Below are 13,563 nucleotides of genomic sequence, written 5' to 3' on the forward strand. Positions count from 1 at the left end.
ACAGTGTGGTCCAGGAACATTTTCCCAGTAACATTTCCCAGTAACTCTGATTTTGGCACGTTGACCTTATCATATTGCTAGCTGCTTTACATGGTCTTGGCTGTGTTCTTAGTAGCTGAGTGGAATTTGCTTTTTAAGTGAGATGTTTTCATATCCTGTCAATAAAGTATTATTGACAGTATAAGTGCTGTTCTAAAAAAATCAGGTGTAATTATATTAGTCTTGAAGCATCTGAGAGCACAAGTGATGAAAAGGTGATGAAAATGACCACACAAGAGCATTTTAACACTTAGAGAGGGTTGATTGTGTTTCCTAGCTTCAAGACCTGGCCATTGTGAAGGTGCATTAAACAGGTGGCACATGTCTACATGGATGCCTTCACTTCCATTTTTAATATTAAAAAGCTAGAAGTTCTGCTTCTTTTTTTTTAATCATAGGAAGCTGATGTGTCCTAGCCTGATTACTCTTCCAGCTGCTCTAGAGACAGCTCCATCCATGTCTTTTTTTTTTTTTTTTTTTTTTTTTTTTGACAGGCAGAGTGGACAGTGAGAGAGAGAGACAGAGAGAAAGGTCTTCCTTTTGCCGTTGGTTCACCCTCCAATGGCCGCCACGGCCGGCGCGCTGCGGCCGGCGCACCGCGCTGATCCGATGGCAGGAGCCAGGAGCCAGGTGCTTTTCCTGGTCTCCCATGGGGTGCAGGGCCCAAGCACCTGGGCCATCCTCCGCTGCACTCCCTGGCCACAGCAGAGAGCTGGCCTGGAAGAGGGGCAACCGGGACAGAATCCGGCGCCCCGACCGGGACTAGAACCCGGTGTGCCGGCGCCGCAAGGCAGAGGATTAGCCTAGTGAGCCGTGGCGCCGGCCTCCATCCATGTCTTGTCTGAAGTATTCTCTTTTTCTTTTTTTTTTTTTTTTTTTTTTTTTTTGACAGGCAGAGTGGACAGTAAGAGAGAGAGACAGAGAGAAAGGTCTTCCTTTGCCATTGGTTCACCCTCCAATGGCCGCCGCGGCCGGCGTACCGCGCTGATCCGATGGCAGGAGCCAGGAGCCAGGTGCTTTTCCTGGTCTCCCATGGGGTGCAGGGCCCAAGCACTTGGGCCATCCTCCACTGCACTCCCTGGCCACAGCAGAGAGCTGGCCTGGAAGAGGGGCAACCAGGACAGAATCTGGTGCCCCGACCAGGACTAGAACCCGGTGTGCCGGCGCCGCAAGGCAGAGGATTAGCCTAGTGAGCCGCGGAGCAGGCCTGAAGTATTCTCTTTTACAATCTAATTAATTCCTTCAGCCATTAGTCCTGTGAGTGGTTCCCAAGCCCATGATTGTTTTCTGGATAAGTACTGGTGTCAAATGTCCTTCTTAATGCTGTGCTCATTGCTGTACGTAGAGTTGTCTGAATGTATGCACAGGACTTTTTGCTTGTTTTAATCTGGCACTTTTTTTTAAAAAAAAAGATTTATCTATTTACTTGAAAGTTAGAGTTACACAGAAAGAGAAGGAAAGGCAGAGAGAGAGAAGTGTCTTCCATCTGCTGGTTCACTCCCCAATTGGCCGCAACAGCCGGAGCTGAGCCCATCTGAAGCCAGGAGCCAGGAACTTCTTCTGGGTCTCCCATGTGGGTGCAGGGGCCCAAGCATTTGGGCCATCTTCCACTGCTTTCCCAGGCCATAGCAAAGAGCTGGATCGGAAGTGGAGCAGCCGGGATTGAACCGGCGCCCATATGGGATGCCAGCACTGCAGGCAGTGCCTTTACCTGCTACACCACAGCGCCGTCCCCTAATCTGGTACTTTTGGTCTGACAGTGTACTCCCATTAACACTACTTGAATTTGTACCAGCTTTTTAGCCTCTGCATCATCCTATTGCTGTACTGAAAATGCACTCACAAAAATCTCTAGGCCTATTTCAAAGTACTTTTAAGTGAATTCTGTCACTTTTGGTATTTCTGTGTTTAGTAGGTTAAACTTCAAAACTGAAATTTGCATTCATCATTGTGTTTTTATTAATTTCATTTCAATATTATTTTCAGCATATGGATATATTTTTATCTTAGTCTTGTCATCCAGAAGATGAATTTTACTTCTTAGTTTTAAGTTACCTATAAATATTTAGCAGTTACCAAAATTATCCATAAATATATCAATGGGACACACCCAACACATAGAGACTTTGGACACTGGCACTGAGGACCCTTTCAACCCTTTCACAGTGATAAGCTCTATTAATTGCCATTTTTACAAAATTTTATCAGAAATTGTATTTTACTTTTATTCTATTACATTTGTAATTTTTAAAATTTTTAATCAGTTTTGAACAGACTCAGTATGGTTTATAGATACAAATCTAAGAATAAAATGGTATTCCCTTCCTCCCTCCCCCTTTCTCACTCTCACCCTCCTTTGTTCTCTTTTTCTGTCTTTTTTTCATTTTTGAGATAACGTGTTTTAACTTTACATTACAATGAAAAGGCTTAATACTTCACCAAAATGTTCCTGAAGTTGTATTTATGAAAAGCATGAAGTTTGTATACCTTAAATATAAGGTTTCTGGGTCGGGGAAAGTCTAACAAGTAAAAAGCAAAAAGACCCTAGTTTAGTGGGAATATGCTATAGACAGTATTTGAACAGAAAAAATGACCATTTCACCCATATACAATAAATGTTAAAGTAATCACAGACCATTAAAACTATAATAGCATAACATTCTTAACCATTGGTTTGACAAAGGTTTGAAATAGTTTCACAAGCTATATTTGCAGCAATACGGATACAAACAGGCATTTCTTTCCTTTTTTTTAATTTTAGCTCCCACATTTAAGGGAGAACATGTGATATTTGTCTTTCTGGTTCCAGCTTATTTCACTCAACATGATGTCCTCCAGTTGCATCCATTTTGCTGCAGGTGGTAGAATTTCATTACTTTTTATAGCTAAATAATATTCCATTTTCTTTATCCATTCATCTGATGATTGACACCTTTGTGGTTCTACATTTTGGCTGTTGTGAACAGTGCTACTATAAACATGTGCTGCAGGTATATCTTGGATACACTGTGTTCAAGTCTTTTGGATATATACCCAATAGTTGCTGATAATATTTGCAATATTATTCCCTTTGTTGGATAGGTAGCTTGCAAATATTTTTTCCCATTCTGTTGAATGTCTCTTCACTCTATCAATCATTTCTTTTGCTATGCTAAAGTTTCTGAGTGTGATACATTCCCATTTGTTTAGTTTTGCTTTCGTTGCCTGTGCTTTGGGGTTATTGTCCAAGAATTCATCCCTTATGCTAATGTCTCAGAGTATTTCCCCTACGTTTTCTTCCAGCAACTGTATAGTCTCAGGTCTTAAATTTAGGTCTTTGATCCATCTTGACGTGATTTTTGTATATGGTTAGAGGTATGTGTCTGATAATTTCATTCATTTATTCATATATTCATATACATATATATGTATATATCCAGTTCTGCCAGCACCGTTTGTTCAAGAGATTATCTTTAAAGCTCCACTGTATGGTCTGAGCACTTTCGCAAAAATCAGTTGGCTCTGAGACTAACACTGTGGCATAGCGGGTAAAGCTGCTGCCTGTAGCGCTGCATCCCATGTGCCTGGGAAAGTAGTGAAAGACCCCTGCACACATGTGGGAGACCTGAATGAAGCTCCCGGCTCCTGACTTCGACCTGGCCCAGCATGGCCATTGCAGCCATTTGGGAAGTGAACCAATGGATGGAATCTCAATCTCTCTCTCTCTCTTTGCCTCTCCCTCTGTAACTCTGCCTTTCAAATAAATAAATAAGTTTTTTTTTTTTAGAAAGCACAATTCTTTTTTTTAATATTTATATTATTTATTTGAAAGAGTTAACAGAGAGAGATAGAGACAGAGAGAGAGGTCTTCCATCCGCTAGTTCACTCCCCAGATGGCCGCAACAGCTGGAGCTGAGCCAATCCTAAGCCAGGAACCAGGAGCTTCTTCAGGGTCTCCAACTTGGGCCATCTACTGCTTTCCCAGGCCACAGCAGAGAGCTGGATTGGAAGAGGAGCAGCCGGGACTAGAAACGGTGCCCATATGGGATGCCAATGCTTTAGGCCAGGGCTTTAACCCACTGCGCTACAATGCCAGCCCCCAAAATGATTTTAAAAATCATTTTGCTGTATGTTCGTGGATTAATTTCTGAAATCTTTGTTCTGTTCCATTGATCTAAGTGTCAGATTTTTGCCAGTACCAAGCTGTTTTGATTACTATAGCTTTGTAATGCTTTGAAGTCAGCTATTGTAATGCCTCTACCTTGATTTTTCTTGACCAAGATCACTTTGGCTATTCTGGATCTTTTGTGATTCCATGTCAGTTTTGGGATTTTTTTTTCTATTTCTGTCAAGAATGCCATTGGTATTTTGATAGGGATTACGTTATTAAATCTGTAGATTGCTTAAGTGGTATAGACATTTTAATGATATTGATTCTTCCAATCCATGAGAAGGGGATATCTACATTTTTTGTGTCCTTGATTTATTTCATCAATGTTTGGTATTTTTCATTGTAAACATCTTTCACTTATTTGGCTAAATTTATTCCTAAATATTTGATTTTTTTTTGGTGTGACTACTGTGTATGGAATTCCATTCTTTATTTCTCTCTCAATGAGTTTATCCTTAGCATATAAAAAAGGTGTTTTTTTGTGTGTGTTTATTTTGTAACCCACAACTTTACTGAATTGGCTTATCAGTTCTAACAGCATGTGCAAACATCATGTCATATGGAAACAGGGGTAATTTGACTTACTTTTTTCCAGTTTTGATGTCCTTTATTTATTTCACATCCTATTGCTCTTGCTAAAACTTCCAGTTCTATATTTAATAAGAGAGGTGAAAGTGGACATTCTAGTCCTATTCCAGATCTGAGGGAAAATTCTTTCAGCCTTTCCCCATTCAGTATGATACTGGCTGTTGGTTTGTTGAACATGGCCTTTATAATTTTGTGGAATGTTCATTTTATACCTAATAGAATGTTCATTCTATACCTAATGGTGAGTTTTTATCATGAAAGGGTCTTGAATCTTACGAAATGCTTTCTCAGCATTTATTGAGTTGGCTATATGGTTTTTGTTCTCTGTCCTTTGATGTGGTTTATGACATTTATTGATTTGTGAAGGTTGAACCACCCTTGCATTTGTGGGATAAATCCCACTTGATTGTGATGCATGATCTTTTTTATATAGTTTTGGATACAATATTTTGTTGAGAATTTTTGCATATGTGTTCACTAAGGATAAAGGTCTCTAGTTTTCATGTCATGTCTTTGGTTTTGTGATGCTGACCTCATAAAAAGAGTTTGGAGGAGTTCCATCCTGTTCAATATTTTAGAATAGTTTGAAGAGAATCAGAGTTACTTCCTCTTTGAATTTTTGTAGAATTCAGCAGAAAAGCCACTGCGCAGGGGCCCAACGACCTGGACCATCCTCCACTGGCCTCCCAGGCCATAGCAGAGAGCTGGATCAGAAGTGAAGCGGCCGGATCCTGACTGGCGCCCATATGGGATGCCGGCACTGCAGGCAGTGGCCTCACCTGCTACACCACAGCACTGGCCCTAACATACAGTTCTTCACAGTACTTTCTTATGATCCTTTGTATTTCAGTGATGTCAATTATAATGTCTCCTTTTTCATCTCTAAATTTATTTATTTGAGTTTTTTCTCTTTTTCTTTGTTAGTCTGGCTAGAAGTTTATATATTTTGTTTATCTTCTCAAAAAAAACAACTTTTGTTCTGTTGATTTTTTTTTAGTTTTAATTTCATTTATTTCTGTTCTAATCCTTATTGTTACTCTCCTTCTGTTGATCTGGTGTTTGGTTTGTTCTTGTTTTTCTGAATCTTTGAGATACATTATTAGATATTTAATTTCAGATATTTATCTTTCTTTTAATGTAAGCACTCAGTCCTACAGACTTCCCTTTTCATACTGCTTTTGCTATATCTCACAGATTTTGATACATTGTGTTTTCATTTCCATTTGCTTCAAGAAAGTTTTTGGTTTCTTTTTTTAATTTCTTCAGGACCAAAGATCATTCAGTAGCATGTTGTTTAATTTCCAAGGTTTCATGAGTATTTTATTGTTCTTGTTGTTGATTTCTAATTTGGTTCCTTTATGATATGAGAAGATACATGGTATGATTTCAGTCTTTTTAAATTTGCTGAGACTTGATTTGTGGACTAATATGTGGTCTATCCTAGAAAATGTTTATGTGTTGAGGAGAAGAATGTATATTCTTAGCTATTGGGTGAAATGTCCTATAAATGTCTGTTAGATCTATTTGCTCAATAGTATGTTTCAGCCTCAGTGTTTATTTATTGATTTTCTGTCTGAATGATCTGTCCATTGATGAGAGTGGGGTGTTGAAGTCACTCACTGTTATTGTATTTGAGTCTATCACTCCCTTTAGGTCTAATAGTATTTGCTGTATATATCTGGGTAGTCTTGTGTTGGTGCATATATATTTATGATTGTTAGGTCTTTTTGCTGAATTGGACCTCTTATCAAAATATAATGTCCTTCTTTTTCTCTTTTTACAGTTTTTTTATTTAAAATCTGTTTTATCTGATATTAGGACAGCTACTGCTGTTCATTTTTGGTTTCCATTTGCCTGATATCTTTTTCCAGCCCTTCAGTTTCAGTCTGTGTATATCTTTGTGAAATGAGTTTCTTGTAGGCAGCATATAGTGGTCTTTTATCCATTCACCCAACCTATGTCTTTTGCTTGGAGAATTTAAATCATTTACAATCAAGGTTAGTATTGATAGATAAGCGCTAAGTCCTGTCATTTTGCTGATTGGATAATGATTCTACCTGCTCTGTTAGTGAATTTGGTGGTGTCAAATGTTTTCATGATGTTTATTTCTAATGCTGGACTCCCTTTGGAATTTCTTGTAAAACTGGTCTGGTGTGGTGAATTCTCTCAGTGTTTGCTTATCTATAAAATAGTAGTAGTAGTAGTAGTGGTGGTGATAGGTTAAGCTTCCACCTGTGGCACCAGCATCCCATATGGGTGCCAGTTCAAGTCTCAGCTGCTTCACTTCCAATCCAGCTCCCTGTTAATGGCCTGGGAAAGCAGTGGAAGATGGCCCAAGTTCTTGGGCCCCTGCACCCACCAGGGAGGCCCAGAAGAAGCTTCTGGCTCCTGGCTTCAGATCGTCCCAGCTCAGCCATTGTGGCCATTTGGGAAGTAAACCAGTGGATGGAAGACCTCTCTCTCTTTCTCCTTTCTCTCCATCTGTAACTCTGCTTCTCAAATAAATAAAATAAATCTTTAAAAAGTAAAAAATACTTTATTTCTTCCTCACTTTTTAAGGATAGCTTCACTTGGCATAATATTATTGGTAGGAAGTTTTTTTTTAAGACCTTGGGTTATTTCATCCAACTTTCTTCCACAAAGAAGTCTGATATTAATCTGATTGATTTTCCTTTGTATGTAACTTGACACTTTTCTATTGCTGTCTTTAGGATTTTCTCCTTATCTTTAACTTTTGACAATTTAACTACAATATCCCTTGGAGAAGATCTTTTTCAGTTGTGTCTGCTTGAGATTCTTTGAGCTTCTTGTATCTGGACATCCATGTCTCTTTCATGGGAAATTTTCAATTATTACTTCATTTAACAGTCAGAGACCAGAGAATGCCTTAGTAGGAAATGGGAACAGCATGAGCGGAGCACCAGGATTAGGAAGTGTTTGACAAGTTTGTGGAGTACCAAGTTATGGAACAGACTGCAGCATAGGTGCATGCGCAGGAACATGAAAAGAGAGATAGATCGAGGTAGTTAGGCCATGATAGATATCTGGCACTTTGTTAACCAGTGGAGGATCTTTGAAGGCTTTTGAGTTAAAAGAGCATTATAAACAAGCTGAGTTATAAGATCATTCATTTACTCTTTCAACATTCATTACTCTTTCAACAATATATGTATTGAGTGTCCATTATTTGCTTTCATTGTGCTAGAGATAAGTGAGTAAAAGCAGACATTGCCCCTGCTCTTTTGGAAGTAATGATCCCACTTAGTATAAAATTGTGACCGTGACAAAGCTATGAAGCACTCTCTGGTGCTGTGAGAGTCTGTAATAGGGGGATTTACCTCCTGAAAGAAGTCAAAGAAGGATTCTCCTGGGGGAATCCTTCCATGTTAAAGTGAATGTGGATGTGCAGGATGAATGGAGTACCTAGGTGAAGAGCAGAGAAAGACTGTGCAGATGTAAGAGCTTACATAGAGCTCCTGCAGCTCGAGAGACAATGGTGAGTACAAGGATGTTTGCAGAAGAGTGCTTAAAGGAACAAAACCAGAAAGACCAAAGTTCATAGGCTACTGAGACATTTCCTTTTAAGTCACTCCATGAAATTAATAAGCATTTTGGTCTAAAATCCTTCAGAATACTTTGCTGAGTTTTATTAAACCTTTTTTAATATCAAAAGTTGATAAATTTTGTTTTTTCAAACTTCCTACAACTGTTTCTTGTAACTTTTTGTTCTTGTTTCTACCAAGCCTTAGGAAAACACACGGTAAAAACTTTTAGTAAAGATCCTTGAGATTTCCCGGTACCTGCTGGTGTATTTAAGTAAAGGTAAATGCACCCATCTGGCATTCTAAGAAGAAACCATAATAATGCTATTCTCTTAATATATAGGGTTGGATGTGTCCAGAGCCTGCATCAGAAAGGGAGGACTTGGTATATTTTGAACATAAGTCATTTACTAAATTGTGCAAGGAACATGATGGAGAATTTACTGACGAAGAAGAAAGCAGTGCACATGCACTAGACCGGAAGAGTGACAACCCCCTAGATATAGCTGTAACCAGACTGGCTGATTTGGAGCGGAACATTGAAAGAAGGTATCTGAAGAGCCCCTTAAGTACCACCATTCAGATCAAACTGGATAATGTGGGCACAGTTACTGTCCCTGCTCCTGCACCATCCATTAGTGGTGATGGTGACGGGTAGGTTATTGAGATTAACTTGAAAAATTATTGTGCTTCTTTGCTAATTGGAGCCTATTTTCTATTGCCTGTTATCTATGTATCTTCTTGTATGTCTGTGATCCATATGGATCATGCTATTTGCATGATGCTTTGTAAAAACATTTTTTTTTGTTATGTGCATTGATAATCCTGCAAAATGCTCTTACATTTACCTGGTTGTGACTAAGCTCTGAGGCACGTAGCCACAGTCTGTGCACTACATCAGATTTAGTTGCTTAAACCTTATACTTATTGGCTGTTACATGTTTTTGTCATTGCTTGGCTTTCAGTGTGATGATTGTTTCACATTCAGTAACCGTAAACGTGGACATGACCTACATAATTTTTCTATATTTCAATGCAGAATTGAAGAGGATATTGCTCCAGGGCTCAGGGTATGGAGAAGGGCATTGTCAGAAGCTCGCAGTGCTGCACAGGTAGCTCTGTGCATTCAGCAGTTACAGAAATCAATAGCATGGGAAAAATCAATTATGAAAGTTGTAAGTGTTTTTATTTAAGAAATACTATAACTAATTTCCTTTGTCTTGCTTTTTTCCAAACCTCAGATCTTGTAATTACACATTATTTATTGTTACAATTGTATATGCCTCACTTGAGATATTTTACTTCTTAAATGCTGTATAGTATGATACTTCTTCCTTATTTGAGCTTTTTGAAGGAAACTACCAAATGTGTCATCTTTTATTTGTTTTTAAATCTCATTTCTGACTCCTTTGAATATTGTTTGTATCTTTAATTGAAATTGTCTCCTTTATTTTTGTCAGTATAATAGTTATTAATTAAATATTTTGAAAGCCTTTTTCTTCTTGTAAACATTGCAACATTGCTAACATTATCTTATTTGTTACTGCATTCCTAAAATGTCTGTATTTTTCTATCAGGTTTCATTTTTTTTTTTTTTTTTACTACTGAGAGACACTTAGATAAGTACAAAATAAGAAGAGAATTTGTGTGCGGTTTATAATGTGTGTGATATGAGATGTGGTTGACATGAAGAACAGATCTTTTAGTCTTCCTGTAATAATTAACTTTTTTGCCATCCTTGTCCAGTCCCAATTAGTTATTATCATGTAGTGAACCCTCTACTTTCACCAGGTGCCAAAATCCTATATGTTCAAAATAAGACCTACAGTGCATATCTTTCCACAGAGATATTTATTTTAAATCATATGCAAGAGTCTTTCTTGCTTCTTGTATGTGTCACATATAGGAGCATCTTTTAAACGTATATAATCTTATAAAAATTTTGAAGAGAGAAAGAGAATGCTCCCATCTGCTGGTTCACTCCTCAGATGCCTGCAATAGCCAGGGCTGGGTCAGGACTAGGGCTAGGAGCTGGAAGCTCAATGTAGGCCTCCCACGTGGGTGGCAGAAACTTGGTTACTTGGGTCACCACTGCTACCTCCTAGAGTCTGCATTGCAGGAAACTGCAGGCAGGAGCCGGAACTGGGAACTGAAGTATACCAGTGTGTGATGCCCGCATCTTCACTGCTAGGCTAAGCACCCAGTTCAGTTTTAGATGCAGACTTTTATGAATCACTTGAACATTTACTTTTGAATTACAAACTAAATGTAAAATTCACCTATTTGAGGTTTGTTTTCATAAGTGGCTAAGGGTTAAATTCCTTTACTTAAAATACTCATTCCCTTAAGAAAAGAAGTGAGTGACCCTGAAACAATTCAGCATTATTTTCATCATTTTTACTTCCATGCTTATACTACTGAAGGCCTTACTCATTCTCATTACTCACTAAATTTGATTTCTTCTGTTGTTTTTCTCTTCTTCCCAAAATGTCTATGAAATAATGAATCTGAAATTTTTACAGTATGCTTGAATTTAGCTCACTCTCTCAAATCAAATTAGAATTTACTGTAAGTTCAAGGTATTGTTCAGTTCATCCAGTAGCATTTTTACCTGGTAAAAATAGGGGTTTTTTTTTCTAAAAATTACTAAAACCAGTTTTAAGTCACCTTGGACAGATATATTAGGTGAAATTAAAGTTATAACAGTAAAAAAATTAAGTTCCTATTAAAAAATAACTGTGCACATTTTTTCTTATCTACTCCATGATCTGATCAGTTTTGTTATAAACCTACAGTAACCAAGAAATCCAAAAATTGTACAAAACTTTCTTTTATGTTATTATACTTACTAAAGTTGTATTTCATTTTTGCAAATTCTTTAACCTTTCCTAATATACATTTGTCATCATTTAACTCACAATCTTCATTTTAAAAACTAATAATACATAATTTGCTATGAAACTGCCTTGAAAAGAAGGCAGAGTTTCATATACAAGATTAATGACTATTTTTAACCTTCAGTTAGTGATCAAACAGTGCCTATAATGATCTGTGTAATTAGTCCAAACAAAATATGAAAGTGTTCAGTGCCTTGAGAAGTAGCCTATTGGCCAGACACCAAGTTAACCAGAAAAGAAGGGGCTGTCATAGTTGCCTCTGCATAATTCTCTGCCCACAGTATGCTTTATATTGTTGTAAATGTTAAACAATAGACAACATCCACTATTTTTATAGTAGCAAAGGGATTAAAACAAACTATTAATACACTTGCTGTAACATATTGTGAGCTACTTTGTAATATTTTTCAGAAGTGTTATGAGTTTGATATCTGTCACCCTCTCTTTAAAAGTACCAGAAAATATTTTTATTTTTAAGTTGTAAATGTCAGATGTAAGACAGTTTTTGCTGTATTTTTAGTGATCTTTTGAAGAAAACAAGAATTTACTTACGTTCATGAATCTGATTTTTAAGTTTTATTGTTGCAAAGATTTAAATATAACCTTCAAAATGTTATCTCTCAATGAATATCTTTACACTAGAAGTTCTATAGATGTAACTCACATTTGGAGAAACAACTTTATACTGTTTTAAAGGATTTCAGGATGTGCTATTAGCACAGGTCATAAAGTAGATATTTATTGTTGGAATGTTATAATCTGCTTTTGCTCTTAATATTCATGACAATTTTGGTATTATGGATATATTTGATAAATATTAATTAACTTGAATAGTTTGCCTGTCATTTTGATAAAATTCTTAAACTGTCGTTGGTGTAGCCATATTGAGTTATGACTATTTTATACTTTTCCAGACTGATACGATGTTGTTTTAAAAACTTAAAGTTTGAACATTTGAGCCTATATTGTTTTTAAGAGTACATAAATACTTAATTTTAAATTCCTGTGAGTTATTTTCAGCTTAAATGTTTTGATTTTTGTAAAATATTGATTGCCATTTACATTTTATACTGTGAATGGAATATGAACTGTCAAAAAATAATGTTAGTGTTTACCATTTTTAAAGGCTATCTTGAAAGTTTTTACTTACCTAACATTTCTTTCATTTTTTGAAACTTGCTATATAGAATAAGAATATGTGTGCATGGAAAGATATATTCTCTTTGCAGATTTAAAGTTTGCAATGGTATTGGAAATTTTTCAATAGAGGCAAAATTATTGTTCACTTTAGATAATAAATCATAATCTCTTTATCATAACCTCTTAATATTCTTTAATTTATTAAATCTGGCTTTTTCCCTTAGAAATAACTTTGTAGTATCTGTTATCTACACTTATCAGACATGTTTGATTTTCAAAGCTTCCTGGTTTGGACACATTTTTCAATCATGAAACATAGGTGGAAAATTAAATCAAAATCCAGGGATATCTTTGTATTACATGTAATTATGACACTAACACAAGTTTCCTAATTTTGATCTTAAAGGTTACTCTGACTCTTATTTCTTTCTCAGGATATCATGAGGATACTAAGATAAGCTAAAGATGAAATGCATTTTTAAAAATCACCATGTATTAAAGCTCTTCATTGCTGTATGTGCTCTAATGTCATGTTAATGATTTCATATGTTAATGTGTACATGCTTCTGAGGTGTGTGCAGGCATTCGACCTCCAGCTTTGTTCTTTGCAGTGTACCTGAAATGTGCATTTACCCCAATAGAACTGCTCACCCCGTCATGTGGTCCGTATCTGTGTAATGAGAGATACATAGATGTGTATGGCTACTGTGTATTTGTTAGCAAGCGGAATGTTCATTACTAATATAATTTAGGAATTGTGGTATGTTTAACATCCCAGTAACTATTATTCATAGCAGAAGGATAATCTTAAATGATCTTTTATGTATTATAGTACTGCCAAATCTGTCGGAAGGGAGATAATGAAGAACTACTTCTCCTTTGTGACGGCTGTGACAAAGGCTGTCATACCTACTGCCACAGACCCAAGATTACAACCATACCAGATGGAGACTGGTTCTGTCCTGCTTGCATTGCTAAGGTAAGATGCCTCTAAAATTGGACTTTTTAATTAGGAGCTCAAAATGTAGAATTTTTTCAGATATAATTAGTTTTTTCAGATATAATTAGTGTACTATAAAATTCACCTTTTAAACAATTAAGTGGGTCTTTTTATGTACTCACGAAGTTGTACAACTTCCTGATTCCCTAAAAAACCCCTTACATTAGCAGTTACCCCCCATAAGCCTTCTCTCCCCAGCCTTTGGCA

The 13,563-nt window shown here is 36.8% G+C and overlaps 1 protein-coding gene across 50 annotated transcripts in view; it reads left to right on the plus strand.

Annotated features, from left to right (window-relative positions):
* Positions 1-13,563, plus strand: part of BAZ2B (bromodomain adjacent to zinc finger domain 2B) — a 456,715-nt gene that overhangs the window by 430,808 nt on the left and 12,344 nt on the right. For 45 of the 50 annotated variants that reach the window (XM_070070785.1, XM_070070790.1, XM_070070796.1 and 42 more), the window contains 3 exons: positions 8,663-8,973; positions 9,359-9,494; positions 13,189-13,335. In XM_070070785.1, coding sequence (XP_069926886.1) covers positions 8,663-8,973; positions 9,359-9,494; positions 13,189-13,335 — 594 coding nt within the window. The remainder of the gene's footprint in view (positions 1-8,662; positions 8,974-9,358; positions 9,495-13,188; positions 13,336-13,563) is intronic. The other 5 variants (XM_070070783.1, XM_017342871.2, XM_051849479.1 and 2 more) reach the window with 1 other exon arrangement.

Source organism: Oryctolagus cuniculus, chromosome 3 (assembly GCF_964237555.1).
Source record: "Oryctolagus cuniculus chromosome 3, mOryCun1.1, whole genome shotgun sequence".
Taxonomy (NCBI): domain Eukaryota; kingdom Metazoa; phylum Chordata; class Mammalia; order Lagomorpha; family Leporidae; genus Oryctolagus; species Oryctolagus cuniculus.